The sequence below is a fragment of the Mastacembelus armatus genome, chromosome 14, assembly GCF_900324485.2.
Source record: "Mastacembelus armatus chromosome 14, fMasArm1.2, whole genome shotgun sequence".
Taxonomy (NCBI): Eukaryota; Metazoa; Chordata; class Actinopteri; order Synbranchiformes; family Mastacembelidae; genus Mastacembelus; species Mastacembelus armatus.
The window spans coordinates 14,286,463-14,313,616 of NC_046646.1; the positions used below are offsets into that span (position 1 = coordinate 14,286,463).

Here is a 27,154-nt window from a genome sequence, read left to right on the forward strand (position 1 = left end):
AGACCTTGTGCAATACTGCTACATATGTCAAAAAGTTGTATAATTGTATTCAGAGGGAACTGTGTGAAATCTGACAGATGTCTTGAGACATTCTTGGTTCAGACTGAAGACTATAGGCTTGAATAGGGAAAAAAAAATCTGGAGGTGTGAAGTTATGAAGAAGTGTACTCACCAGACCTCTGTAGCTTGCTCCTTATTTCTTTAACGATTCTTTTCATTTCTGGTTTCTGGCAGGGTGTATCAAAGCCAGATCTGCTACACAGTTTTACCAGTGTGATGTTCACATCACTATTTTATGCTTCACTGCATAAAGGACACACTATAAACTATGTGCTCTAGAATCATCCAATATGTCTTTCCTAGGGAGACTACTTTTTACATGAGATTGTTACTGTTATACCACTGTCCAGTGGTTTATTTGACTTTGTCTAAGGGGTTTTCCATTCATTACGTGTCCTGGTATGGAACAATAGTATACGCTGTTTGTACCTAACTTAGAACATGACCCATAGGACCCTAGTCTGACTATTATTGCCAACTGCCAAGATTTTTTTAACTTTGTTGCAAGAAGACATGTATTTGTATCAAACTCTCATTAATTATTTGACTAGAAAGTAAAAGAAAACTCTCCATGAAGTTATGTGGCTTTTGGTGGGTTGTCTTAGTAGGAGGTCCCACAGAGGCCATTGCAGATTCCAGTCACAACATCAAGATGCTATCACATTCCCCCTGCTCTGATATTCTTCCAGTTTGATCTCAAAATAATCATTTGGCTCGGTCTACCAGCTTCATTAAGGCCCACTAAAGAGGTCATGAGTTGTGCTTGCACTCTAATTTGAAGTGAAGTTTCACGCTCTGCTGCAAAGCTAGATCACACTTTCAAAACCTTTGAGGCCATAGTCAAATACAATGAGATGTCTGTAATTATTCCAGATGCAATTGTTGATTACTGACAGGGACTAAATACTGCAAACTTAAGTTTTCACAGCACCACAAGTCATCGTGTTTGACGTACAGTAGCTACTGTATAACAAATATCTAAACAATTTATTGTATGCTTTTGTACTTGTGATGATATTGCTTTGCTAAACTCTAGTAATAGTTCAGTTGTTTGAAGTCCAATAAAAAAGGAAATAAGGCAGGAGTCACAACTGCAGTGGCTGATAAAATTCTAAAATTTCTTTGTTTGCCTTGATTTATTTAACAAGCTTAGCATATGAAGAAAGAAATCAGTGAGTTCAAGGAGAATGAAATTGATTCCTAACTAGTTAGACTCCGAAACTGTTTATTGCTTATTGTTTTTCACTTGTGTAATAGACCTCTACAAAAACATAATGTTTGAGCAGGTAGGAAAATATATGCAAACAGGGCTAAATGTGAATGTGCTAACAGATTGACTTCACAGACACCGAGCAGCTTTTTTTTTAAATAAATGAAGTCTGCCTTTTCACAGCAGATTTATAGTTAATGGTCTAAACCAATATTCTGAACAAAGTTGAAAGTAGAGTAGCAAAGGTATAGCTTAAATTGATTTTTATATAAAATGTTATCTGTTGAGGAGTAGGTGCTGGACATGAGTTGTCTGTCTACAGCAGGGGTCTCGAACCCTGGTCCTTGAACACTTTATACTGTGTTTTAAAAATTTGTCCCTGATCACCACCATCTGATGGCCAACAAAACCATAAGCAAAACTACAATGTGTGGAGCTGCAGCTCACAAGTCCACACAAGTCTGTGTTTCAGTCCCACTCTTTCCACTTGTTCCATGGATATTATGGGCCTCTTAAAATTAAAAATAGAAAATGCAGCAAAAATTGGCTGGAGAGCAAGGCTTTTTAACCTATACAGCTGTGATACAGGTTGTTCCTATGAGCAGCTGCATTCCTTTGGATCCGCACTTATGTTGACATGGTGGTGCATTAATTCACCTGTAATGTGGGTTTACTTTTATTTTTTAAATTCACTGCTTTCATCACCCTAGTTTAACCAGCCTCTCACTTGAGGCATTATGTGAGCCATTCAAGGTTTTGTAAACCTTTAATTAAATACTTGTTGCATCATAGCTTCAAGACATCCTGCTTTATGAGGACTGACATTTCTGCCCACATGTACCTGTCCCAGACTACACTGTAATTCATCTCATCGGTTCTCTTGCTCTTTGCCATCCTGCCAACAAACCACTCAGTTACTGTCAAGTGTTGCATTTTAAATAAGGTGTTCCTCCTACAGATAGCGACACCTGGGCCTTTATGATGGATGGGAACACTGCTTTAGACAATGATAAGCTAGCTGACTTTACACAAGTTTTACAGACTGACTTATGTAATTATGGGGACATTGCATTAAAACTCAGCATCCTACTCTTATGGGAGTGTTGCCTTTCTTTTGAGGAACCTCTTTTTGAGTAGTACTGGATTTTTGGAACTATCAAAATTCTATTTATGCAGGGATGCAAACTTGCAGAGAGAAGCAGAAAAAGTTTTGTAAATATTTATGAAACTTTACAGGGTTGTTCCTGACATAGACAAGTTAAGAGGTACTTGGCATAGTGGCCGTTACTTTGTAATTTATCATTTATTTGATAAAGGTTAATTGATAATTTATGGGAAATGAAGGGGGAGACAAAGGGGATACCATGCAAACAATGGTACCTTGTCCAAATTTGAACTGAAGATACTGTGGATTATTTGATCATTTTTTGGACTCCTGGATCACAAGCACACCCTTCTTGAATGAATTCTAATGCAACATCTTGTCTAGGGTCAAATGCACTATTGTAAATGCGGTTTGAAATATATTTTTATCTGTCAAGTTCAAATACCTAGGAACCCTTGCAAGGATAGGGGAAATGAATAATCAATGGAAAGCATTCAAGATTCTAATTTAATAATTTTATGAAATTATAGGCTAAAAATGTTATTAGCATTTTATACAAAATGTGGTTATTATAATTTAAAAGCCACATCATTTTAGTGCTGCGTCTGTGTGTGTCTGTGTGTTAGTGTGCATGTGCACACTTAGATGTTCACACCCTTCCTGTGGGAATCAACCACTGATTGAGGGAGAAACAATCAGCGAGAGCCTCATTGCATGGAACCCTGCCATCAGACTTGCAAATAGTCACACCAGCTAATTGATTAAATTCAACAGAATCACACATCCTCACCCATGACTCAGAACACTGTATCATCATCCTTATCCTGTCATGTTCGCTGGTGTGCTCAGAGGATTTCCCTGCACAGTATTATACTGGTAAAGCCTGTGTCGCACAGTAATTTTTATCACCTCACTAAATTGCAATTGATGCAGCTCTGAAGTTAGTCAGTGAAAATGCTGTGTAACAGTGCAGTGTATACTTTGATATTAATTGATGTGGTTCTTTATAATCAACACAGCTCCATCTGGAATCACTAAATACTTTATACAACTATTTCACGCATGCAGCAGCACTCCCCACTATCTGTTAAGATACTTTGATGTGTAAAATCAGTGGAGTTCCATTTTTAAAGCTTCTTCATTTCAGTACTGGCACAATTTTGATTATTTTTGGCATGACTATTGTGTAATTCTATCCTTTCTAATTCATATTGCCAGACTATGTTAATCTACAAGCTGAGTCACAGCAACTGGACTTCTAGTAGTTCGGTAGAAATGTTTCACCACTAATCTAAGTGGCTTCTTCAGATTGAACTGCCTAACTATTAGAAGTTAGGCAGTTAGAGGTTAAAGGGTTAGGGTTGCCATGACTCAGCTTCTACTTAGTTTCCAGTGAGACTGGAATCAGGGGAATAATCTTATCAGCTCTATCTAAAGTTAAAATGCATGACTAACAAAAAGCAAACTACACGTAAAAGCAATTATGTTTATGTTTGATGAACAGTTGGCCACAATCATTGTGCTCAGCTTTCTGAACTGTACCGACTGTATCTGGCAACCTGAGCATTAACGACAGACAGAAATCCTTGAGCAGAGAATCGGGTGCTCATCAATAAGGTGTTTCAGCACATAACTCCCTGTATTTGATGTGATTCCTATGTTGTTGACAGTTGGCTGAACCATGATTTTTTTTAAGTGTTTTTTTTTTTTAAGAGTTGAATTTAATGCCTGACTAAAGCCTTTGACTATTACATTGTTTTCTTAAAAACAGCCTGAACTAGAACTCAGCTCACTGTAACTATCTTGAGACTTAAAACTCCTTCATTACTGCTTTGCTTTGATTACCACTGTTACTTCAAGGCAGTCTGCTGTTTAGATTTCATTCTCACCTGAAGGTTGAGCTCTCTAGAGGTGTAGGAGGGAGCCAGTAGTTGTCAGTCATGATGATCAATGCTGTTCAATAACTGACTTCTCTGTTTGTGTTTCAGGCCAACAAACTTAGAACCAAGACTTTGCACAACACACTCAACCCTGTCTGGAGTGAGACCCTGACCTATTATGGCATCACAGACGAAGATATGGTCCGCAAAACACTCAGGTACTCTTAAGTGTAGGTCCCATGTGTGCCCAGAATGATGTGGAAGGAACTGAAGAAAGAAGGAATGATATGAAGTAAAGTATGATGAAGAAGGAGGAAAGTTTGAAGGAGTGACTGAAAAAGAATGAAACGAGAAAAAAAGGACAAACGATAAATATGAAAAGGCGAAGGAATAGAAAGAAGGAAGCAGAAAAGAAAATGGATGCAAAGGAACTAAAATAGGGATTTAAGGAAAGCAATGAAGGGAGGGAAGGCAATGAAAAGAACAGAACACTAAGAAGAGAAAGTAAAGGAAATAATGAAAGCAATAGAAAGGTAGGAATGATTGAACGAAATAAAAGATGGGTAAAGAAGGAAGGAAGGAAGGAAGGAAGGAAATAAAAAGAATGGAAGGAAAAAGATGGAAGGAGATGAAATAAAACCAGGGGAGAAGAAAATGAAGGTAATAGAAAGAATAAATGAATAGATGGAAAGAAATACATGTTAATGAAAAGAAGGTGAAGCAAATAAGAGGAAATAAAGCAATAGGGAAAATGAGGAAGGGTGAGAAAGAAATAATGGATATGGATAATAATACAAGAAACATGGCCTTGTTTGGCTGTTTTAGCCCGAGCTGTTGTAGCTCTGTTTGGAAATTGTTTGGAAAGTCATTTTCAAGGAGCGGTGATGTTTGACTGCTTCTTTTCTACCTGGCTCCTGAGGTAAATCACTATATTACAGCCTGTATTCGGCAAGACATTTTTCCCAGAAATGACTGATGTTGTTATTTATACTGTATATTCCTTTTCAGTACATTTTATGTTGCATGTTTGTGTGCTAGGGCAAACCAATATGTGTGATAGCCCCCAGTCAGAAACAGTTGGGAAATCCTTTGTTTGTGTAATCTCCAAATAGCACTTTTGTTTGGGTGAGAGGACTTCCTGTTTTGTTGGTTATTTATGTTTAACTAGAACATCTGCAAATAGACTAAAACCCGGAACAGAAGCCTCAACTTCCCCTGATAAATATGATGCTATTATGCAATGGAAGTGTTACTTCACTGTTCTTTGCTCCTTTATTTTTACCAAAGTGTTAACACTGTGCAATCAAGCAGTGGAAGTAGGTTGCATAATCATATGCATAATCATTTTAGCAGCTACAGTATATATCCCAGTGATAGGTGGGCTGTGTGCAATGGAGGATTTCAGTTTGCTTTTGTTTCTGTTTCCCCCCTAAGCATCACAGTAAGTGCTGTTTGTCTGTGTGTGCCTGTGTGTGTGTTTTCACTGTGAATGTGGAATGGTTAGTGTGTTAGTCTTCATATTCCTACCCATAGTGTGACAGGGGGCTCATTGTATCATCCAGCAGTCCAATTATATGTTTACTGTGTACTGGGAGAAACAAGTGCCCAGGCAAAAAATGGTACAGATTTTTTTTTTTTTTTTTTTTAAATGGTACAGATTTTTTTTTTTTTTTTTTTTTTTTTAAATGGAATGGTCATTTTTAGGCATTTTTAGTCAGTACTGGTTAGTCTGCTCCTGTTGGTCCAGACTGAACTATCACAGACAGTATTGAATAAAATGCCATGAACTTTTATTTATGGTCCCAAGTGAATGAAGACTACTGACTGTGATGAAGTCTTGATTCTTCCTGTAATACCACCAGTATATCAAAGTTATCACTTATCCTGTGAAATATCTCAAGATCTACTTTATGCATTAGCATAAAGTTATGTATTGGCATTTCTGATCCTCAGATGATGAATTCTTGAGATTTTGGTAATCCCTGGACTTCTCCTCTTGTGCCATCATGAAAACAAGAGGGATTTTTCAACATTCATATTCCCCTCATGAAGAATTTGTTGGACTGTCTTGAGTCCTGAGTAGGAATGTTATGCATCTTATCGTGCCTTCATATATTTTGAGAGTGTAATGAAAAAAGTGTGCCCATATAAAATGTTTCTCAGACGTGTGATCTAATGGACAAGACAAAAAAAAAAAAAAAAAAACAGCAGTGCCTTGATTAACCATTTTCAAGAAACAGTAGGCAAAGAGAAAGGCCTCCACATTTCTGAACAATTCTACTTATTTGTTTTTGGAAATTGAAATTGAAATTCAGCACCACCTGTCCATGTAGCAGATAAATATTTTTTTTTCGGCTGAGTTTCATTGTGATTCTGATTGTGTTGCATCCAATTCAAGCTACAGTATTAATAAATATTGCTTATGCCATGAGTTGCACAAAGGCTGCACAGTACGGTGGCTGATTCTGAATAGAAAAGCATCTGAAACAAGTCCACTACATGAGCCTGATGTAGTCATGAGTGTGAATCATGCCATGTAAGGGCTCTGAGTGCTTACATTGGTACTACTCTCTGCATTTATTGAAGACATAGGTCTACTGAGAGCAGTATAATCTCACACCAATAATTGACTTTCATTATAAATTTAATGAAATGGCAGAAAGGAATATAGAGCCCCATGATGTGTACTGTATGTGTGCCTTTGTCCTCAGTGGTTTTGAATTGAGAACTGCCTTTCAGTTCACCATGAATCACTACCTTTTGTAAGCAGTTATGCTGTCTTATATAATTACTATTTTTGACTGAATACACTGGCAGACACACTCTAATGGATGTTGCCATACATTGAAAATAGCATGTATGTTGTGTTATTGTGTTCAGTGGAAAGAGGCAGAAAATGGGCCCGCAGTACAAATCAGTAAATAGGCTGAATGTACTGTGCCATGCTTTGTATAACACTTCAATTCAAGCTGCACTGAATGAGTAAATAAGATGAGCACAGCATGATCGGTTCAAGTTGACGTTGTGATTTGGGTGTACATGGGCAGGAGCAGTTGCATTTTTCAGTCACCTGAAATGTCTCGACTTCTTATCAAAAGTTTCCCTTTTTATTTCAGTATCTTTGAAATTTTTGATTCAAGTATGGCCGAATGCTTGTTAAAACATAATTATTCTCTCATTTTCTGTCTGTGTCCAACAGAAAGTTTATGAGCTCCTCCTCTGCACAACAGTTTTGTGTTCTGAGTCTGATGGCCTTAGAGAGCCAGTGGGTGTAGCTCTATAGTGAAGTGAAGATTTTTGGTAAGAATCGAATCCCTGTGATGGAGGATAATGGGATCCTGGTGGAAAATGACAGGTTTTACCATTTTAAGCCTCCTCTCAGCAACAATGCTTTAACCTGAGCACCACTTCATTCATGCCCTCCTGTGCCTGCTCTGTTCTTTTCCTCTCAGGATTTCAGTGTGTGATGAGGACAAATTCCGCCACAATGAGTTCATCGGGGAAACACGAATCCCTCTTAAGAAGCTGAAGCCCAACCAAATCAAAAACTTCAACAACTGCCTGGAGAAACAGTTACCTGTAAGTCCGCTGTGGCACACACTAGTTTTCCAGTGTTACTGTAAAGATATACTTTGTGTTTTATTCATTCATTTATTTATTTATTTTTAATTTCTTTTTTTCACTTGCATTCTGCATTGTTGTTGTGTTGAATCAAGTTTATTTTGTGTTTGCTACATTTTCTGCTCTCCACTTTTACTACAGTACAGTGCATTCACTAGAAGTGAGCACTAAACAACAGAGAAATTACCTGAGGTTGTGGTTGGCCGATGTGAATAGCTCATGTTTTTGATATTTAATGCAAACCATAATAAATCTCAGAATAATATATAATATAATAATAACATAATGTTGGATTTATAATTTCATGGTTGGCTTATGTTACCATTGGCTCATAAAATATTCATGGTAAGTTTATTTCTCTTCACTGGGGCACAACCTGGCAGCAACAAACTGACAGGAGTCTCTGACCTTCCCGTATGCTCACTGTTTGTTTCACTTGTCTGTAGTATTTTCTACCACCTTTTTTCAGATCATGTACATACAGTACTGCATTGCACTATATGGCTGCACAGCCCAATTTTCCTGGCCAATATTCTTCATGAATTCTTAAGGGGGATACATGGCAAAGCTATATATCGAAGACCTTATTACAGAGGAAGTGAGTACAGAAGGCATGTTGGACTGTTGGTATTGTTAAATAATGTTTTATTAAATATTTTTCACAGGAACAACATGTGACTATCAACTTCCAACTGTATGATACAACAATATCCATAAAGATTTAATTTAAACCAGGACAGGTTAGAGCATTAGGTTTGGAGCTCATAAGTGCAGTGCTGTGGGAGTGGATTGTGTGTTATGAGAGCATGGGAGTGGAGTGGAGAGTCGTTGAACTGCGATTGAATATCCTTTTCAAATTGCCTACACAGTATATGGTTTAAAAAAGAATAATCCAGTGTTTATTCTGGACCATCCATATTTGGAGTATAGAGTACTGCCTTGTGTTTGGAGAGACAAATTCCTGTTGCTCCTCTCATACGCTTTGTTGTCTATGTGGGAGTGTGAAATAGCACCCAAAAATACAAAATATGCTTGTGCAAAACTGGTATCAAACAGCCATGGTGCATTCACCAGTCTAAGCCCTGATTTTGTCAAGGTTTATTTAATTTATGTACCTGCTACGCTTTCAGTGACCACATTTTAAATGTGTATGGCAGTTATCATTTGTCATGCAGTGATTATAGAGTAACAGTGCCGGCAGAAATCACAGATACAGTGTTGGTATTAAAGATCTTGATTTTTTTTCCACTGTATAAAATCATGACTGGTGGGTTGAGCTGTGTAGTTTGCAATTTTGCAATGTTACGTCTCTGAACCATGATATATGACTCACAGGTATTTTCATACACTTCACAACTAAAAGCACATGCTGAGAGTGGCCTACTGTACATGAAGTTTTGGCTTAATATGTAGTCTACCTTCACAATTTGACAATATTGTATTTAGAAAATTGAAGCTTATCCTGTTTGAAAGGACATTTATTCGATGTGTTTGCTCAGTTCTTTATAATGCATTTCTTTTTAGAAAGGATAAAACTGGGACGTCTGTAGTAGATCTGGTAGCTCAAAACACCTTTTAGTGTAGCTAGAAAGTGGATGTTTGTGTCGAAATCAACTGTTCTTTGAAGGGTTGTCTGTTCTGTCTGAGTTGGGTTGTTTTACTATTTTGGATCACTCTGTCATATGTCTCACCCTAGCAAGACGATAAAGCACAGTTTGGCTGTTTTCTCAGAAATGCTTTAAGGAAAAGTGAGACTAAGACCATTGCTGGTCACAGGGAGCTGAGGGCAGGAAGCTTTCTGCTCTGCTTGTTCTTGACATGGTAACACCGGATGTTGTTTTGTTCTGCTGGGGGAAATAGAGCACCAACCATTTAATCATCCAGCAGTTAGCAGTCCCTGTCTTATTGATGGCTTTGGCCTAGCAGGGGAGCATTTTGATTGGCTTGCTCAGCTCATAAACAAGCAAGTCAGCCAGGGCAGCTGTGGGATGGTTAGAAATATAGTTTGAGAAACACAATAAACAATGCGTAGATGTAATATGAAGTCTATAAAAACAAGTATATCAAATGTATTTAATTTTCAATTGATCAGTATCAGTCACCATTTGGAATTTATACCACAGCCAAATCTTATGTGTATATGTTAGAGGACCCAGATTGGCAGCCATGAATCTTTAGTGAACATACACCTGAAGGGACCAAACTATTCACATTTACACAAAAGGTTCTGGCACATTCAATATAGTCTATACATGCTAACATAATGGCCTTTGAAAGACAAAGGAGCTGTTTGTATGTTCTCACCTGAACAGCTATTTTCTTTGCTAACATTTTGACCAATCAACAATTTCTATCTAATGAGTGTGTCTGCCAGCCTTCACTCTGGGTTTTCCCCTAGTACTAGCACCAGAAGACAGCAAGATGGCCTTAACAGTGTGTGAACCAGTCGCCTAATCTGGCAATGAATCTTGGATCAGTGCCTCTTTGCAATATATTTCTCTATTCCCTCACCTCACTTGGACAATGAAAGGCTTAACTGTAAGAGATGACCACAAATTTGTTGCTCATCCTCTTGCCTTAGCTGTTGCCAGTTTAGAAAATGGCAGGTTGTAATTTTTGTTTTGTACAGTGTAATGCTTTGTCGTGTTGGAATGTATGGAAGGCAGTGTTTAAAAATGATTGATTTCTGTCCTAGAAATGAAGCACCAGCAGAAACATTGCTGCTGTGCTAAATACAGTGCTAGAGTGTGTGCTTTCACTAACACACCAGTCAACTGGATGCTCAAGTGACAACTGACCAAAAATTTTAAAAAACACACTGCATTCATTGTTTTTTTGGTGGTTGTTTTTCACCCCGGCAGTTTTAAGCAGGACGTCATAAACAAGCTACACAAAGTTCACTATTTGTATACTGCCATCACAGGAACATGGTTCAGGTTCTGAACTCTGGGTTATAATATGTAGGATTGTTGCTACAATTAAACTCTTCCATATAATAGTAGTAGTCACATGATCCAGTTAGTCATGGCCTGCTTTAAGTGTTCCATAAAGAGTTTGTCTTGTACCCAAGAAACACAGTCAAACTCTAAAGGTCAATTCACCAAGATGTGTCCTGATCCCATTCATGCTTCTCACAGGATGACATGTTCCATTTTGGATTCAACATAACCATTCCTCTTGTGCCACACATAGACATTGATGGGCATATTATTTTCTGATGCAGTCAACAAATCTTTCTATGTGCCACATTTCAGGGTTGTAACAAAGTGCAGCATCCATAGACTGAAAACAAAAAACAAGGGGCCCCAGGAGTATTCTTTAAAGAAACCAGAGAATCCCAGTTAAACCTCCTTAGCACCAGATCTCTTATCTGATTTTCCCTACTCTATAATCAGCAATGCTTTCTGTATTCTCTCTGTATGGGATGTGTTTGTGTGTGAATTCCAGTGCTCTGCAGCAATGGCCTCTTTTCTTGCATCAGCACAATAGTCAGCACCCTGCTGATCTCTAAAAGGTGTTGATCTGTGGGATCCTATCAGGACATTGGCAGGAAACACATTTATGCCCAGCTTCCTGTTGCACACATTTACAGTCTTATATCCTGAACTACCCATGCATTGTTTGATGAGATTTAATATTGAGATGTGGCACAGACGTCCTGTACTCCTCTGTGCATGTTAGGATTTTGTATTTTGTGTTGTTAGGCTTGAGTAATGAGAAAGGAAAACACACATATATACTTGTGGCAGTTAATGAAGCTTTTACACTTTGAAATTCATTACTAGCTTAGCAACCAGGAGTAAAGAAAACCTCTCTCTATTTTTTCCTGGTATAATACCAGACCTTTCACCTGGTAATATTATGTATGGTAATACGTAAATATGGTAATATATATTTATATTTCCCTGGTCATTCTTAAGGGAATGGGGTAGGCCATGTAATATGCAGCCTTTTTTGTACCAGCATAGTGAGACAAAAAAGTTGGTTCTGGTTCACTACATTGGCCAATCACATACATGCAAATGTGCAGTCCTGGTGGACTTCATGTGAATGCTGTATTTCTGCTGTTTACCTTGAGATCATCACAAGATAAAACAGTTTCTGAATGTAATAGATAAGTCTATTTGAATATTGTTGACTTGTCACTTGTCTGTTGCTTTGTCGCCAGGCTGTGGATTTCATAAAACAGTGAAGCAGGTAGAAAGAGTGATGGATGCCTCACTCGATTATTTAGCAATGCAGCTACATTCCTTCAGAGTGATGTTCAGAATGTCACATCAGAGGTGTCTGGTTATACTCTGCTTTAATTCAGTTAATAAATATCCTCTAGCCAATCAAATTCGAATTTTCCCCCAGGGAATGGTCCAATTAGCTGGAAAATGTTACACAAACACTACTGCGTAGCACTGTGTTTATGTAAACTGATTTTATGTTTGAGTAGATTGATGGAAAGAAGAAGAGGAGACTCATAAAAGCAGGACAAAAAAGAACAGATTTTAATCTATCAGGAGCAGAAGCCATCCAGTTAGACATTTTTTTGGTTCACGATAAATGGGTTTTATAGGCAATGCTAAAAAATCTGTTCCTAGAGAACAAGGGCCAACCAGGCAAAATAGATGCCCTGTAAGTGTGAAACTGAAAAGAAGACAGAGTGCTGTAAAGATGTCAGCACTTGTCAGGTACTACAACCTTGATACCTATCAGGCATCCTCAGCGTTGTGCTTCCTCCCCCACTTTCTGTCTTTATACTCTTGTATTCCTGTCAACCCATTGGTTTGTCACATACTCCCCAAAGTGCCTCTTGTTAATATGAGACACAGAAGCAGAGGCAACAGTGGGATGTCCTAAAAATTCATAAACAGTACAAGAAGAGACAGGACTAAATGGATTTGACAGTAGACCAAGGCGGGGGCTGTTGGCAACATGTTGGCATGCCAAATGAAATGGATGGCTAGTCCACAAGTCCTCGGAGATGTCTTGTAAAAGTCATCTGTGATTCATGTAGAGAGGCTCGGTTCCCTGGAGATATCTGATTAGTATCCTGCTGTGGACACTGTTGATTAGATTGTTGACCACTTTCTCCTACACGCAATACGAGTCTGTGAAGGAGACAGAAGTCTGTATCTGCTGAGACTTTTCTTTCTGCCTGTTTTTCTGTTTTGTTATTCCCACATTGTGAGTGTGGAGCAGTCAGTCTGTGAACTACATCACTGCACACAGCTTGTTGGGGCAAAAATATTTGACACAGCAAATTTTCAGCCCACCAAATAATAGCTGTTCATTCCTGTTCATGGGCATGTGTTTGCAAGTTGTATTAAAGCTACTGTACAACTGGGAGAATGGTACTCTGTGACAAAAACCTTTTTGTAATTGCTTTCTGTAGCTAGTAAGTTAAAGTGCCAACATGTAAATATTTTTACATGGTCCTTTCTAGGTGCTGTTGCTAGCATATTCATCTCAGTATTTCCACATTATTCTAAAACATGTACTATATACTATTGCCAAAGTAGCATATAGTTGGCTGAGCATTCCTATGGAAGCCCAGTGTTCATGTTAAATGAGATTTTGATATCACTTGACCCCTCTGTGTGCCATGATGGGTGACACCATTCTCTTACACTGATCTATAGAACAGTTAATCTGACCTAGCATACTTCTACAGCTGCTTTTAATTTCTACCCAAATTCACCCACACAAAATATTTCAGCTTCTGCTTTATAAATTTGGATTTTTTTTAAATTTTATTTTATTTTTTTACGAGTACAATGTTGTCTAAGCTGCTGTATATGCAACATAATTGAATGACAGGTCCTGAAAAGTAGGACACTAGGTTTTACATCGAGTCTAAGCCAGGTAGCAAAGTCAGATCAGTGGTAGTGATATTTCTAACTTCTTCCACTGGGTCTTACCAAAGTCAGAAAATCTTATGGGTTTATGATCTTCAATGTACAATAGGAAATCGTTGTCACTGAAGGATTTGTCAATGGTATTTTTTAAGTCTGGTCACTGGTTTTATAAAATTGCCATTTTTTTGTTAAAATAAATTAATTTGACTTATTTTTTATGTCTTTATACGTAGCTTAGCTCCTGTATTAAGTTTGGCAGTTGTGTTAAATGAGATAGAAGCAGAATTAGACAGAAAAAAAGTAATGATTATTAATGTAAAATTTCACAGACCAAACTAAAAAAACAGTCCTAATGCTCACATTTCCACTGGCCCATGCACTTTCAAATGGGTCTTGATAAGCTTGAAGTTGTTAAGCTTCTGTGCATTTTCCTGGCTGATATGAAAGGTCTTATACAGTATATGTATTAGTTAAAAATAAATGCTGAGTTATGGGAAAGTCCGGGGCATATTCATGCAATCAGCAACTATGGGATTGATTCGGGTAAATTGCATTTTGAAGTCCTTTGGCCATGAAAAAATAAAATAAAATTATAAACCTACATACAAACTAAACATTATTATTGAATACTAGATTAAAATAGGAAAAAGCCATTAAAATAGATCATCATTAAATCCATATATACTACAGTTGTATAATAGAGAATGAGAAATCAACACATAACACAGGAGAATGGTTTTCTCTTTTTAGATTGCAGCAAATGTGGGCATGCATGCATGTGTATGTAGAATATTGAGTGCACTGTCTCAGTAATTTGCAGCAAACGGTAAGAACACAGGGTTTCCCTCCATTTAGCATACCAACAGCCAGACTATGCCAGTGTGTTGTTTAGTTTCTATGTGTCACTGTAGATGATAAGTTACAATTTTGCCAATGTTTCTGAGGCATTTTATTGTGCTTTTCATGGTGTGACTTTATTATACATTGTCTTATCTTTCTGGTATAACTGAATAGAGATGTGAAGCAACTGTGTACTGAGGCGACAGGTAAGTGTTAAATGCACTGAGGTTATCAGTACTGAGTGTCACAGATGCAGCGGCATATCAGGGATGGTTTCAGACGATTGCCTCCTTTGTGTTTAAATTGAGCCTTGACCACGTCACATTTAATACCAAATCATCCACACAGATGAAAATGTTTGAATTTCTCAGGAACTGAACACGTTGGACCCTCTGGGTGAAGTTATGCTCATCAGTGAGATGGCAATATTCATACCCTTGGCACACGGGTCGTATGTCAGCTCGGATGTTTATCTTGTCACTAAAGAACATGGCAAATTATTTTTGATGAGGCTATTACCTCACCGTCTACATCGGAGATGATATCAATCAGCCAATCAGTGTTTGGCTGATTTTCAAGACACACAACTGTCAAGAAGGCAGTTGCTGTGGCTGATGAAGACATTTAATAATATGGACTTTCTTTCACAAAATACTTGACAGGACAATAAAGGGGATTTTTAAAAATGAATTAAAATCAGTGGTTACAAGAGTGGGAATTTCCAGGTACTGACTTTTTTGTCCACATACAGAACATAAATAGCTTGTGTGACAATTTTTAGTCCACATACAGAACATAAATAGCTTGTGTGACAAAAGCAGCTTATTAGTTCTAAATATTGCCATTTTTCCTTTTTAACCATTGCAGGTTAACAAAACAGAAGACAAGTCCCTGGAGGAACGAGGGCGTATCATGATTTCTCTGAAGTACAACACCCAGAAATCTTGCCTGGTCGTGGGCATCATTCGCTGTGCTCACCTCGCTGCCATGGATGCCAACGGCTTCTCTGACCCCTATGTCAAAACGTCAGTATGGAAAGCAAACTCTAAACACACCAAAACATTTTCCAGGGCTGTTACATTTTCACCTATAAGAGAAAATAGTAATACATGTCCTTGGTGATAGATGAGATAAATATCTCTATGAGACATGGTAACTATACATATGCTATACAATGGCTGGAGCCATAGCTTTAAAATGCTTTAATATTAAATTAGAAAGACAAAAACTAGAAAGAAACACCTTCAGTTTTTGTTGGCTAATACTAGATTCATATAGTTAGTCTTTGTCAAAAGACTAAAACTAAATCAGGATCAGAATGAGACTTCACAGCCTTTCTTCTCAACAAACATTTCTCCTCACAACACCAGATGTGTGCAATGATGATGCTGCTGTATGTTTATTGGATGTGCAATGCACTGTAGAAGTGTGGAAATGGTTTAGCTGGCAGTGTTGGCGTTTTAGCAGAAAAGATGTAGGCTAACTGTGATTATCAGCTGCATGAAAGGCACCCAGCACAAGAGGCCATCTGCAGGGCTGCAAATTGAAGGCGAGTCCTATTTATCACACCTGAACATTTCCCAAGTCTTTCATCTGGCTGAGCAATGAAAGTGCAATTAATTTCCGACTCTGCTCTGCACACCTTGAGAACAAAAGCACAGCTCGTTTCAGAGGAGAGGGGCTGGCAACAATCTTCCAACAGTTTGAGGTTGAGAAACTTTTGCTGAAGCTTGAAGGACACACTGGAAGATAATAGTTTTAGAGAGCAGCTCATTCAAGGAGCAATAAAACGAATACAGTATGTAAACACAATGGTCAACATAGGAGTGGAGTACATCATCTGATGTCGCAGGTTAAATGCAGTTAATAACCAGTGTGTTTCATCAAGCTCAGATGTAAAAATATTTTTCAAGAATAGTGTCTTTGAGGCAGTACTGCAAAAGTAATTACAGCAATTGAAATATTTAAAACCATTGTATTGCACAATAGCATTGTTTGCATCCTAACTTTCACTCTTAGCTTGTTTTGTCTGGGGGTCAGTGGTCCCATTACATGACAACAATTAGGTTTACTGCAATATCCTCATCAACAACAATTTCAGCCTCCACTCCCCCTGGGGTAAGTTTGTGAGCAACAGCCCACTTAGCCTCCCTTTAAGTCTCCATGTTACCTTGGGAAATTGAAGTCTGTGTGGGTCCAGTGAGCACATAAAAGGAAAGCGGGATGTGACAAGCTACTGTAATTGCTTAGTGGATTGAAATATACCACATCAGAATGGACATTATTGCCCAAAACAGTTCTTTGCAAAATGGACAGAGGTATTAAACAGTATGCAGGCTTTGATAGAAGTGCAGCCTTCCATTTGCATCATTTATGAAGGCACAAACAAACATCCAACCTGCACATGCACACATACCAACTGTACGTTCATAAACACATATGCCTGCACCCAGAGTAACAGTGGCACTAATGATCTGTTTTCACCAGTGACTCAGAGTGCAGTGAATGCAAAGTGAAATAGATAAATAGCTGCAAGGGTACATGCTTTGGGAACCCAAGCAACATGAAGTGAAATCAAAATAGTCAACTTTTATTTATAAACAGCTCTGCAACAGACTGTTAGTGTTCAAACTGTTTTAGGGACCCACTGATTGAACATGTGGCCTTGTTGAAATAAGACGCCTGCAGTAATGCTGAGATATGTTTCTAATATTTTGTCAAACCTGTTTATATTTATTGATCAGGGAGGAATAATATGCAACATTTCTCAGCATAATACAATAGATTAAAAAAACTGTAAATTGCTTCCCCCAAAATTAACAATTAGACTTCACAGTTCAAACAGTTCAAACAAAAAGTAGAAAAACATTGCAGTTATTGTGAAGTTCAATTTATTGCAGAGCTGTTCTTTTTAGACTAATAGTTTTGGCTCAGTGTACTTAATAAATTATAAGTATAACATGACTCAAAAGGCTTCACGAATATATACAATGAAAGCCAGAAACATGAACGAGCTTATGAACAGGCACATGTTTTAAGGTTTTACCAGAACACACCCAGGAAATAACTCGAGGTGAGAAGATTTAGGTTTTAAGGGAAATAGATCTGCACTGCTGTAATGTAGTGGGAGTATCGACTGACTTTGAAAATGTCTTACTGTTATGAGACGAGGTCCCTTAAGCTCTTTAATATCATCACCAATATGAAATTAATTTGTTAAACTAACCACGTATTGGACATCAATCTTGATAGAGATGAAGTGGATGACATAGGAGCATCTATGTATTATCAACTGGAAAAATGTATTTAATACATTATAAAAGTCTGTATTAATGCTATGTGTTGTGTGTAATGTAATGCAGCTGGGTGGTCAAATGTAGGGCAGTACCACAGCACCCTCTGGGGGACAGAACAATATAACACCTGAGAAATGTTGAGGCTATAATGCTTTTATACCATATAGTTGATGAAGGTTTCATATAATTAACATAACACATAAAGACCATGTTTTCTGTGGAGATGTGTAATATTTTCTCCTTGCTGTTCTATCCAAAAAAAGTGAGCAGGGATAAAAGCTTTGAGGCCAGTATTGTCAGTCCTTTAAAAAGCTTCCCTCCCTTTCTTTCCTGCACCGCTGTCCTACAGGTACCTGAAGCCTGATGAGAACAAAAAGTCAAAGCACAAGACTGCTGTGAAAAAGAAGACGCTCAATCCCGAGTTCAATGAGGTATAAACCCAGAGCTATTGTCTTAAAAACCTACAGCTCCAATTTTCCTTCCTTTTCTATTTCTCCTTTATTTAGGTTGAGTATTTATCCTGTGCTTTCATGTGCTGAGCAACTTCCATAACCCCGGGATCTACAAAAGCCCTTCTGAGAGGGCACGGCTGTCATATTGAACAGAAGCACATTTTTCCTAATTCCTCACCAGATGACTTTTGCAGAACTGAAGCTGCATGTGATTGTTAGTACGATACGTCATCATCTACCGAATGTTTGTTGCTGAAGATGTGGCTCATGCGTCTGTTGACAATGCTGAGCCACATTTTCATCAATGATTCAATGTAAATCTTTTATGTATCCCACCAAAGATTCGGGATGTGAATTAATGTCGATGTAATGGTGTCGAAATCCTTTTTAAGCCTGTATCAGAATGAAAACCTGAGATGAGTCTTTCAGTAGTCTTCCACTGCTGTTATATTTATCATTTCTTCGAAGCCCCAGAAAACACATTTCTTAATCACAATGCACAGTGGTGTTCTGCCACCAGTTTGGGTTATTCCACACACTACACTATTTCAATTCACTTGGAAATGGGTAAGGACATTTGAAAAAAGCTGGTGTCACATACTTTTGTGCACCAATCAGCATTTAGCAATTTTTGTATCAAAAGACATACAGCTTGCTCTTCAGCCGGGGTGACCAAAGGATGCATGTTTACAATAGAGATTCTTAGCAGATTCTGACATTTCAGAGTTACCCGTTTTCTTTCAAACTGAACTAGAACATGTAACCAAAACGATTGGTTTTTGATATCTTGAAATCCAAAATGTATTTCTAAAATCCTGCTGAAGACCCAGCCATGTTTAACAGAGGGATGCCAAACATGTTTTCAAGGCTGAGTGGGCCCTTCTGTGCTTCATGGTGCAGGTTAACTTGGCTCAGAAGTATCCTCCTGTACACAAGTGGACGCCCTGACCAAACACTCACGCAGGCCAGTGGCTTGACATTTCCTCTGACATTTTTTGCACCCATATTCGTCCATCACCTCTTGGCCTTTCTGTCAGACATGAGCAATTGGGTCAACCCCCATATCAAGGCCTTCATTTCATTACGGTGGAGCAGTAACCTCCATTGACCCACAGATTGCACATGCAGATTTAATGTTCTAACTGTGCACAGTGAAAATTGATATTAGAAAAATAGCTTATTTCATTTAATAGGCAATGTAATTTATTGATTGCACTTTCATTCTGTTGAAGGCCCCTAGTATATATTGTTATTTCCTCTGAGACACTTATGGTGATGTATATTGAATGGGTCCATGTAAAAGTCCTGGACTAATAGCACTGGCTGAATATTATGTATGTGGTTAATGACTCCCTGATTGTGAGAAAATGCAGCTATGGAACCAACATTAATTAAAAACAAAAATAAAAACTCAATGAGGCATTCATAATTACATGAAACAATTTCTCCAGAAAATGAAACAAATGTCAATTACATTCAGGTTTGTAATGGCAATTATGCAAACCCAGCACCGTGCAAAAGAGTGTTTTGTTGTGAAGGGAAACACAATACAACATGTTCAAGGCTGTGGCTTTATTCTTTCTGGTAAATTGTAAAGATGAGACGTAGTTTGAATTGTACGTTGATTACACTGGAAAGAAGAATTACTGGAGCTCTTATTTTATGCTCTTCTGTTACTTGTTTTTTTGGGGTTTTTTTGTAGGAGTTCTGTTATGACATAAAATATGCAGACCTCACCAAAAAGACTTTGGAGGTGACTGTGTGGGACTACGACATCGGAAAGTCTAACGATTTCATAGGTAAGCATATACTGTAGTTGGCATCTCTGCCTTTACTAGAGATGGCGACAATGTGGGAAGGAGTTTAAATTGTTTCACTAATATTTATTAGAATATGCAGCACCACTGGATTACTGTTCACAGTCTGCCATCTGTCCAAACCTTTCTTTGGCTGAGGGCTGGGAAATAAATAAGTGCTGAGCCTCACTGAGAACTAGCTGGCCTTCCATCATGTTCTCATTATTTTGAGCTTCAAACTGATGGCAACTTTTTTCAAAGCTCTGTATTTTACAATTACTATTAAAAAAACCTTTAACCTGCTTAAAACTGTATGAATGAATTCATTCAGGAACAAAAACATGAAAGATTCAAACGTGTTCTTCAAAATAATCTTCACTTGTTTGCTTAAAGCTGCAGAAATTCTTTGCCATGCAAAGACTATGAGATGCCCTAAGAAGCCAGTAAATGGACCTTGAGTTAAGCGTTCATATTAAAATGAATACTGAATTGATTTGCATTGTCCTAAGGACACATTTTATGCTATTCTCTAGCATGCTAATCAGTCATAATCATTTGTCTCATTGCATTTATTAATTCTGATATTTTTACTCATAACTTATCAGTAGCACCTAATGTACAGTACTGTATGTGTTTTATTCAGACATTACAGTATGCTACAGTGGCAGTTGCTAGAAGCAGTTTACTTGTTCAAAGATATATCAGTACCAATTTAAGAGTAGTTGTCTCTGTAGTGAACTCAAAGCTGTATAGCTGTATTAACAGCGGTATTAATCTCATCCATGCCAAGGCAGCCAGTTACCGATGCAAGAAGATTACCTTCGCATCATCGATCAATAAAAACTTGAATCTGCATTATCTCATTGGGTACAGTGGAAAAAGTGTTCAGTTTTCTGTGAACATACATGTGTCTGGGTTCATAGAGTATGAATACAAGACAGCCATTGCACCACAGTTGCATCATAGCCCATACCTGTTCATAGGGGCTTGGTCCACATTTTTATCCAGCCTCCTGAGGTCTGAATTGTCAGCTGTTGCTGTTTGTCCCAGCTGCTAATAACCATGAAAAACAGCCATCAATGCGCACAGCATGAGACCTGCTTGAATCACTGAAAAAAATGTAGCTGTCTCATGTGATTTGGAGGTCTGGCACCAGGATAACAGTATATTGAACTAGCAGTGAACAGCAGTACATATCTGTACATACCAGTATACATATTTGACATATCACATTTCTGCAATTTTATATTAGCATTTAAAGAACATAACTTTCATTTGAAGTCAATGGAGAAATGAGCTGACTGCTGAAACTTGGTCAACCACAGTAGGGATTAAACAGTTTTGGTAGCTCAGAAAGAAAAAATCTAACCCGCTTTCATTTTTATTCTACAAGCACATACAGTATCTTAAAACAATTTTATAAGCCTCTTGTCTCAGCGTAAAAACATGTAGTGTAAGGCACAGGAGTTAATCAATAGCTATGTCCTATTGTTCTCTCCATTCCCCAATAAACAATATATAACACATAACATCTTTATCAATACCATTACTGTTTCAGTTGTTCTGTGCTACAGTGAAACTTTATAATGATTTTAAATCTCCTACATGTTTTGCTACTGCAGGTACTGTCACAAACTGACCTTGTGTCTTCTTCCAGGTGGTGTTTCTCTGGGTATCAATGCAAATGGAGAGAGGCTCAAACACTGGTTTGACTGCCTTAAAAACAAGGACAAGAAAATTGAGCGCTGGCACACGCTGACCAATGAATTACCTGGTTCATTAAATGACTGAACACCCGCATCCTGCCGGCTAAACTTGTTGGCCCCTGTTTCTCCCTAGTTGCACCAGTAAGACTTTTGCCTTCATTTTCCTAAGTCCTCAGCTCAGTTCTTTTGTGGATTTTTCTTCATGTTGGCCTCAGCGACCTGTGACACCTCTCTAAGGGAATATATTTCCTCTCAACAGGGCTCAACTTAAAATATCAAAACATTCTGCTTTGTGTTCAACAACACTTTCTCATATAAAATGGGGGCTGCAAGGCTGCTCATTTATTTTCCTTTTAAAAGAAATTCCACTAACAAATTGAATCACAGGTGTTGTAGCCTTATGATTCTGATTTCTTGTATCAGTGAGGTTCAATGAAATAAATGCTTGCTATCCAATTAGATCATTTACAGTAGCTGGACAATTTACCAATACAATTCCTAAAGCGGCATAAATAAAGCCTTCATTCTGTCATAATTGGCTGTCTGAGTAGAACAGAACCGTAGGAGGCAGGAATAAAAGAGTCAGAGAACAGAACAATGGATGTAGCAAAAGTTTCTACACTTGGTATGCAGTAAAGTTTAATGGAATCGTTATCTTCTGAAATAAACCTCCTATTTTCAATCTGCTTGACTGTTTTAGAGGAGCAGCTAAATAAATTACTCAGAATTATACTTGAAGATGTTTGTTATTGCAAACCTTTTTACCCCTAATGTAACTGGTCAAGGTTTGTTTTAGAAATCTGGACAAATCACTTTCAGTCATGTGACTATGTCATTCAGAAACTCCCTGAGATATTTAGCTTAGTAAGGCCTCAGTATGCATCAAATGAACTAGGTTGTCTCATCAAGACTCCAAAATAAAAGAAACACAACCGAATGAGAAATATTATGTTCAAGTGACAAGAACTAACAGCTGCAGAAACTGACTCATGGCCATTGAGAGCCAAGTAAAAATGATGTTTCAAGGTGCAAAGTCCAAAGAGGGATAACATGAGCAGATTGGAGACTACTGTTTGCTTCTTATTTTTGACCAATAATCAACAGTGTTTCTTTTAAGGTTTATAATACGTAGCGACAGATAATTCTGCAGGCAAATGCATTTTGTCAATTATTATGACATTATCTCAGTTCACAGCAATATAAATCTACCTTCAGACAATGCAGCAAGCACTTTGTTTGAAGTATACTGAGGTCTTGTGAGGACTGCAGTTTGTTGGGAGGAAGAAAGCCCCATAACCATACCAACAAAACAATCCCAAAATGCAAGGCTTTGTGGGTATGCAGAGAAAAAGGCTGGCAGTTAATAGGCATGTAAGCAAATTTAAGTCAAGTGATCATCTGTAAACTGGCAGGGTGACAGTTTACTATAACTTTCTGTAATGAGCAAATTGTTTGGCCAGTACTAACTAAATAAACCAATGCAAAAGTCAACTTCACCTAAACTTCTCCTCAAGGCTATTTACAGCAAGTTTTGACATTACACATATTCTACTTGTGTCTCTGCGTAGAAGCTCTGTGTAGACTAATCAGCATGAGATGATGCTAGGTGTCATTGCACCACCTACTTAGGATATGCACTGACTTTTCAGTGTAATCCCAAGTTAACAGCGCTGCCTAGTTTTGTGGTAGTTCCCACTTTTTTTAACCTTGCAAAAGCAATCAGACATGCATTTTCAAATTCATGTACGATTGGTTGGTGAATCATAGCCACAAGGGCATAGCACTGTTTTCAGTCAGCTGGCAGTCTGTCTGTGGTCAAAAGTGATTTTTACAGATTTCTTAAGAGCAAATGCTGGAAAATAACAGATCTTCAAGAGCAAGATGAAATTTCTTCAAACAGCCATGCAGGGTGTTGAGAGAGTTCCACTGTGTGAAACTAGAACAGATGTTCGGTTGAATTTCTGCAATAGGAGCTTAATAATCTAATAGCTGCTTTGAGTCTGTTTAATCAGTAAGTAACTGAAGAGGGTTATGGATATAAAAGTAGATCTCATATGCACTTTAAAATTCTAATGATCCATGGATAATTTCAGCACAGAAGTGGAAACCTTCACAGTTGCTGTACACATCAATCGCACATTCTTGCTTCACTGCATGGAAGGCAGAGCCTGCTTGATAGAGACCAGCTGCAGTGAACAATAAAATTCAATTTGGTGGGTGAAGCACCTTGATAAAATCACTGGTTGAACCACAGTACCACATGATTGGGCAGCTGTATGTTGTATGTACAACCTATTGTTTACACTACGGAAAAAAAATTTCCACAAAAACCTGCTGAGGCCATTTTAAACTTTAATGTGGATGAAAATGTACCTGCTTTATGTCAGAAGGTCAGAATTTTAAAAACTCAAAGTTTACGTCAAATATTTAAAACGAATACTATTAATATTAATAGCATGTAATGTTTACAACAGTCTATTCTTGCTCAAGTTCCAGTTTGCTGCTGAAAGGGCAAATTTGTCCTTGCTACAGTCACTGCGATTGTTCAGGCATGCAATGCAAGCTTTGCTAAGGTGGGCCATGGTGGGAAAGGCAGATTTTTTTGAATATATTAGGCCTGGATGTATAATGTTGCATATGTTGAGTTTTTCTTTTTTATGTAAGCAGCTCCACTAAAAATGTAACTAAAAGAATGTACAAGTTTAACCCCTTCTATTCCACGGTAAACCCTCTTGAGAACCCAACTCTCTGTGTTGTTGATGTTGTACATATGTTCTTAATCTTAAACTGTAATTGGGCACAAATATCTGGGAATAGAGATGGTTGAACTCACAGCCCAGGAGCAAACTACCATGGGCTATGTCACTCAAGACATATAATAGCTCAAATTTTACTTTGACTCCTTCTAACTTGTTGAATTATTATGTTTTTTATGTTAGGTTTTATTACCCCAAGTCTTAACTTGAGTTGCCCGTATGCATCAGTAGGCTGCAATGCATGCCATGTATTTGTGATTTCATGAATTCGATTCAGCTTTATGACATTTTCTGCATGCCCCCATACTCACCTTTCTTGTAAATTTCCACCTGTGCGTTGACCAGTAACACAGATATGCCATACAAATAGCCCTCACGTAATGTTCAGAATTCCTGTCAGGCTTGCAATTCAGCTGGCAGTGTTTTGTTATTACCTCGTGTCACTGGCCGGGCATGTTTGTTTTTAGGAGCATGTCGACTCTGTCGGTGTGGCTATAATCACATCTTTTAAACTCACTAATTACAGCTAGTGAGTAGTTACAAACAACCCTAATTTCCATGTGCTATATTATTTAACCATCTCAAACTGTAGTTATATTATTGCCATAGTGTTATTTGAGCTATTGTATTCTTTATTTCACAATACATTCCATTTATTTGGGAAAAAAGCTAGGGATAGAATTGTTTAATGCAAATCAGGCCTCGCATCACATTTTGTGTTCATGGCCTCTCCAGGCATATTAATTTGTGAGGCACAAACCGGCTGCGACACCTTGTTGGCATCTCAGTATATTCTTTGACACAACAGTGATCCCTTTCGCTCTGATGAATATATAATGAATACAGCCGATGTGATTTGATTTTGTAATCTGTCTGCCTTTGTATGCAAGCTCAGTATTATTAAAAAAAATTGCATGTGTATGTTCTTGGTTTTGTCATGAGATAACTTTGCCTAATGTTTGATACTGTTTTCTGTATAAAATAACAAAATATACAACTGTGGATGCTAAAATTATGCTATAAGTCAGTCTTTCTTCTGAATGACATTTTGTACCTTTGGAGACTATCGCATTGCCTGTTTGGCTGCTGTATTTATCGGGAAGCGTGACTTGATGTGAATTTTGTTGTTTTGTTTCCTTTTTAACACTCAGGCACTTGTTTGCATTATTCTGGTTTGTTGAATGTATGATTATAAATGCATTGTCCCAAATTATATTTTAGTCCTAATCCAAATTGAAAGTTATTGCCTTCTCTTATTTCCATTTGTGTATTTTTGCACCACATGCTTTTCTCAAGATTAGTGGTATCACTTCACAGAAAGGATACAAATTATATGTAATACTTAATAGTAATGTTTAATGCATGGCTCATGATAATTTAATGCATGAATTATTGTGAGATGCATCAGGAACTATTGCTTATATATGATTTATACCTTTAGTGTAAAGTTGACGGCAGATATTAAATTCAATAATTTTAATTGAAATAACTCAAATGTAAACATAAACAGATTAAGATATCATCTTAACAAATCTGACCTGTGCACACCATAAAAATATCAGCAAAGAAAAACATAATTCTGTTTGACCGTAATGTGATAAAATGTGTTGTAAATCCAGAAACATTGGTTGTGTTTTCTGTATTTGCAGCACATTTTGTTACGCTGTGTACTTTATATGTTGTCACACCGGTGAAAATGTTTTCTTGAACTGCTTCTGTGTTCGTTCCATTTTTATTCCAGCAAGTGTTTTCTGAAGTTGCAGAGGACTGAGCTCTCATGCCTACCATGGGTTCACCAAAATAGAGGCAATTGTTTCCTGATTTTCTTTGCCATAATGTTTAGGGCTTATTTTTTTCTGCATGTTGTAATTAATGATAGGAGACATAATGTAAAGTTGCAACAGGAACATAGTGAGTGCATGTCTACCAAGAAAACAGACTAAATAATTTGTGTGGGTGAAGTACAATATAACTTTCTTTGTGATAATTTTTGCAGTTTCTGCCAGGGTCCATGTTAATGGTGCTTGTAAACAGCAGGTGGTTCCTGCCTGCTCAGAGATACCAGTGTTTTAGTGTTATTATTTTGAGTGGGAAGCAACAGGAAGCTACATCACTGCTGTGTTTCCCTCTACTACAAGGCCAGCATAATCATGCAAGGTCAAGTCTCCGAACTATCCTACAAAGATAGATTCATTTGATGCACTGTATGTTATTTTTTTTGTTTGTTTGTTTGTTTTTCTCCTCATTACTAATAGTTTTCTCCAGCAACCCTATGACCCTCTACAGGTTAAGCAGTATTCAGACACCTCAACCTCAGAAAATCAGATATACATTATAGTGTGTTATGTTTTACTTTTTTATATTGAGAACTGTTCCTAGTCAGATCCCTGCTGCAATTTACATGGCGGCTGAAAACAAAGGCAATGTTTCAAGAGGTATTTCCTAATAATGACATTACAACTGAAGAAGATAGCCATTTCCTTTTTGTGCCTTTAGCCAGGAGACTTACAGAAAACCATAAGGCTGCACAGCTCTGATTCAGATGCAAGGAACAAAGGAAAATCAATTAGCTGTGAGGCAGTTCCT

At 37.7% G+C, this 27,154-nt stretch overlaps 1 protein-coding gene across 3 annotated transcripts in view; it reads left to right on the plus strand.

Moving 5' to 3' along the window:
* Positions 1-25,716, plus strand: part of doc2b (double C2-like domains, beta) — an 86,810-nt gene extending 61,094 nt beyond the window's left edge. For all 3 annotated transcript variants that reach the window (XM_026329177.1, XM_026329178.1, XM_026329179.1), the window contains 6 exons: positions 4,364-4,473; positions 7,708-7,834; positions 15,430-15,587; positions 18,208-18,289; positions 20,013-20,109; positions 21,764-25,716. In XM_026329177.1, the coding sequence (XP_026184962.1) occupies positions 4,364-4,473; positions 7,708-7,834; positions 15,430-15,587; positions 18,208-18,289; positions 20,013-20,109; positions 21,764-21,897 (708 nt within the window). In that variant the 3' untranslated portion in view covers positions 21,898-25,716. The remainder of the gene's footprint in view (positions 1-4,363; positions 4,474-7,707; positions 7,835-15,429; positions 15,588-18,207; positions 18,290-20,012; positions 20,110-21,763) is intronic.
* The last annotated feature ends 1,438 nt before the right edge of the window (positions 25,717-27,154 follow it).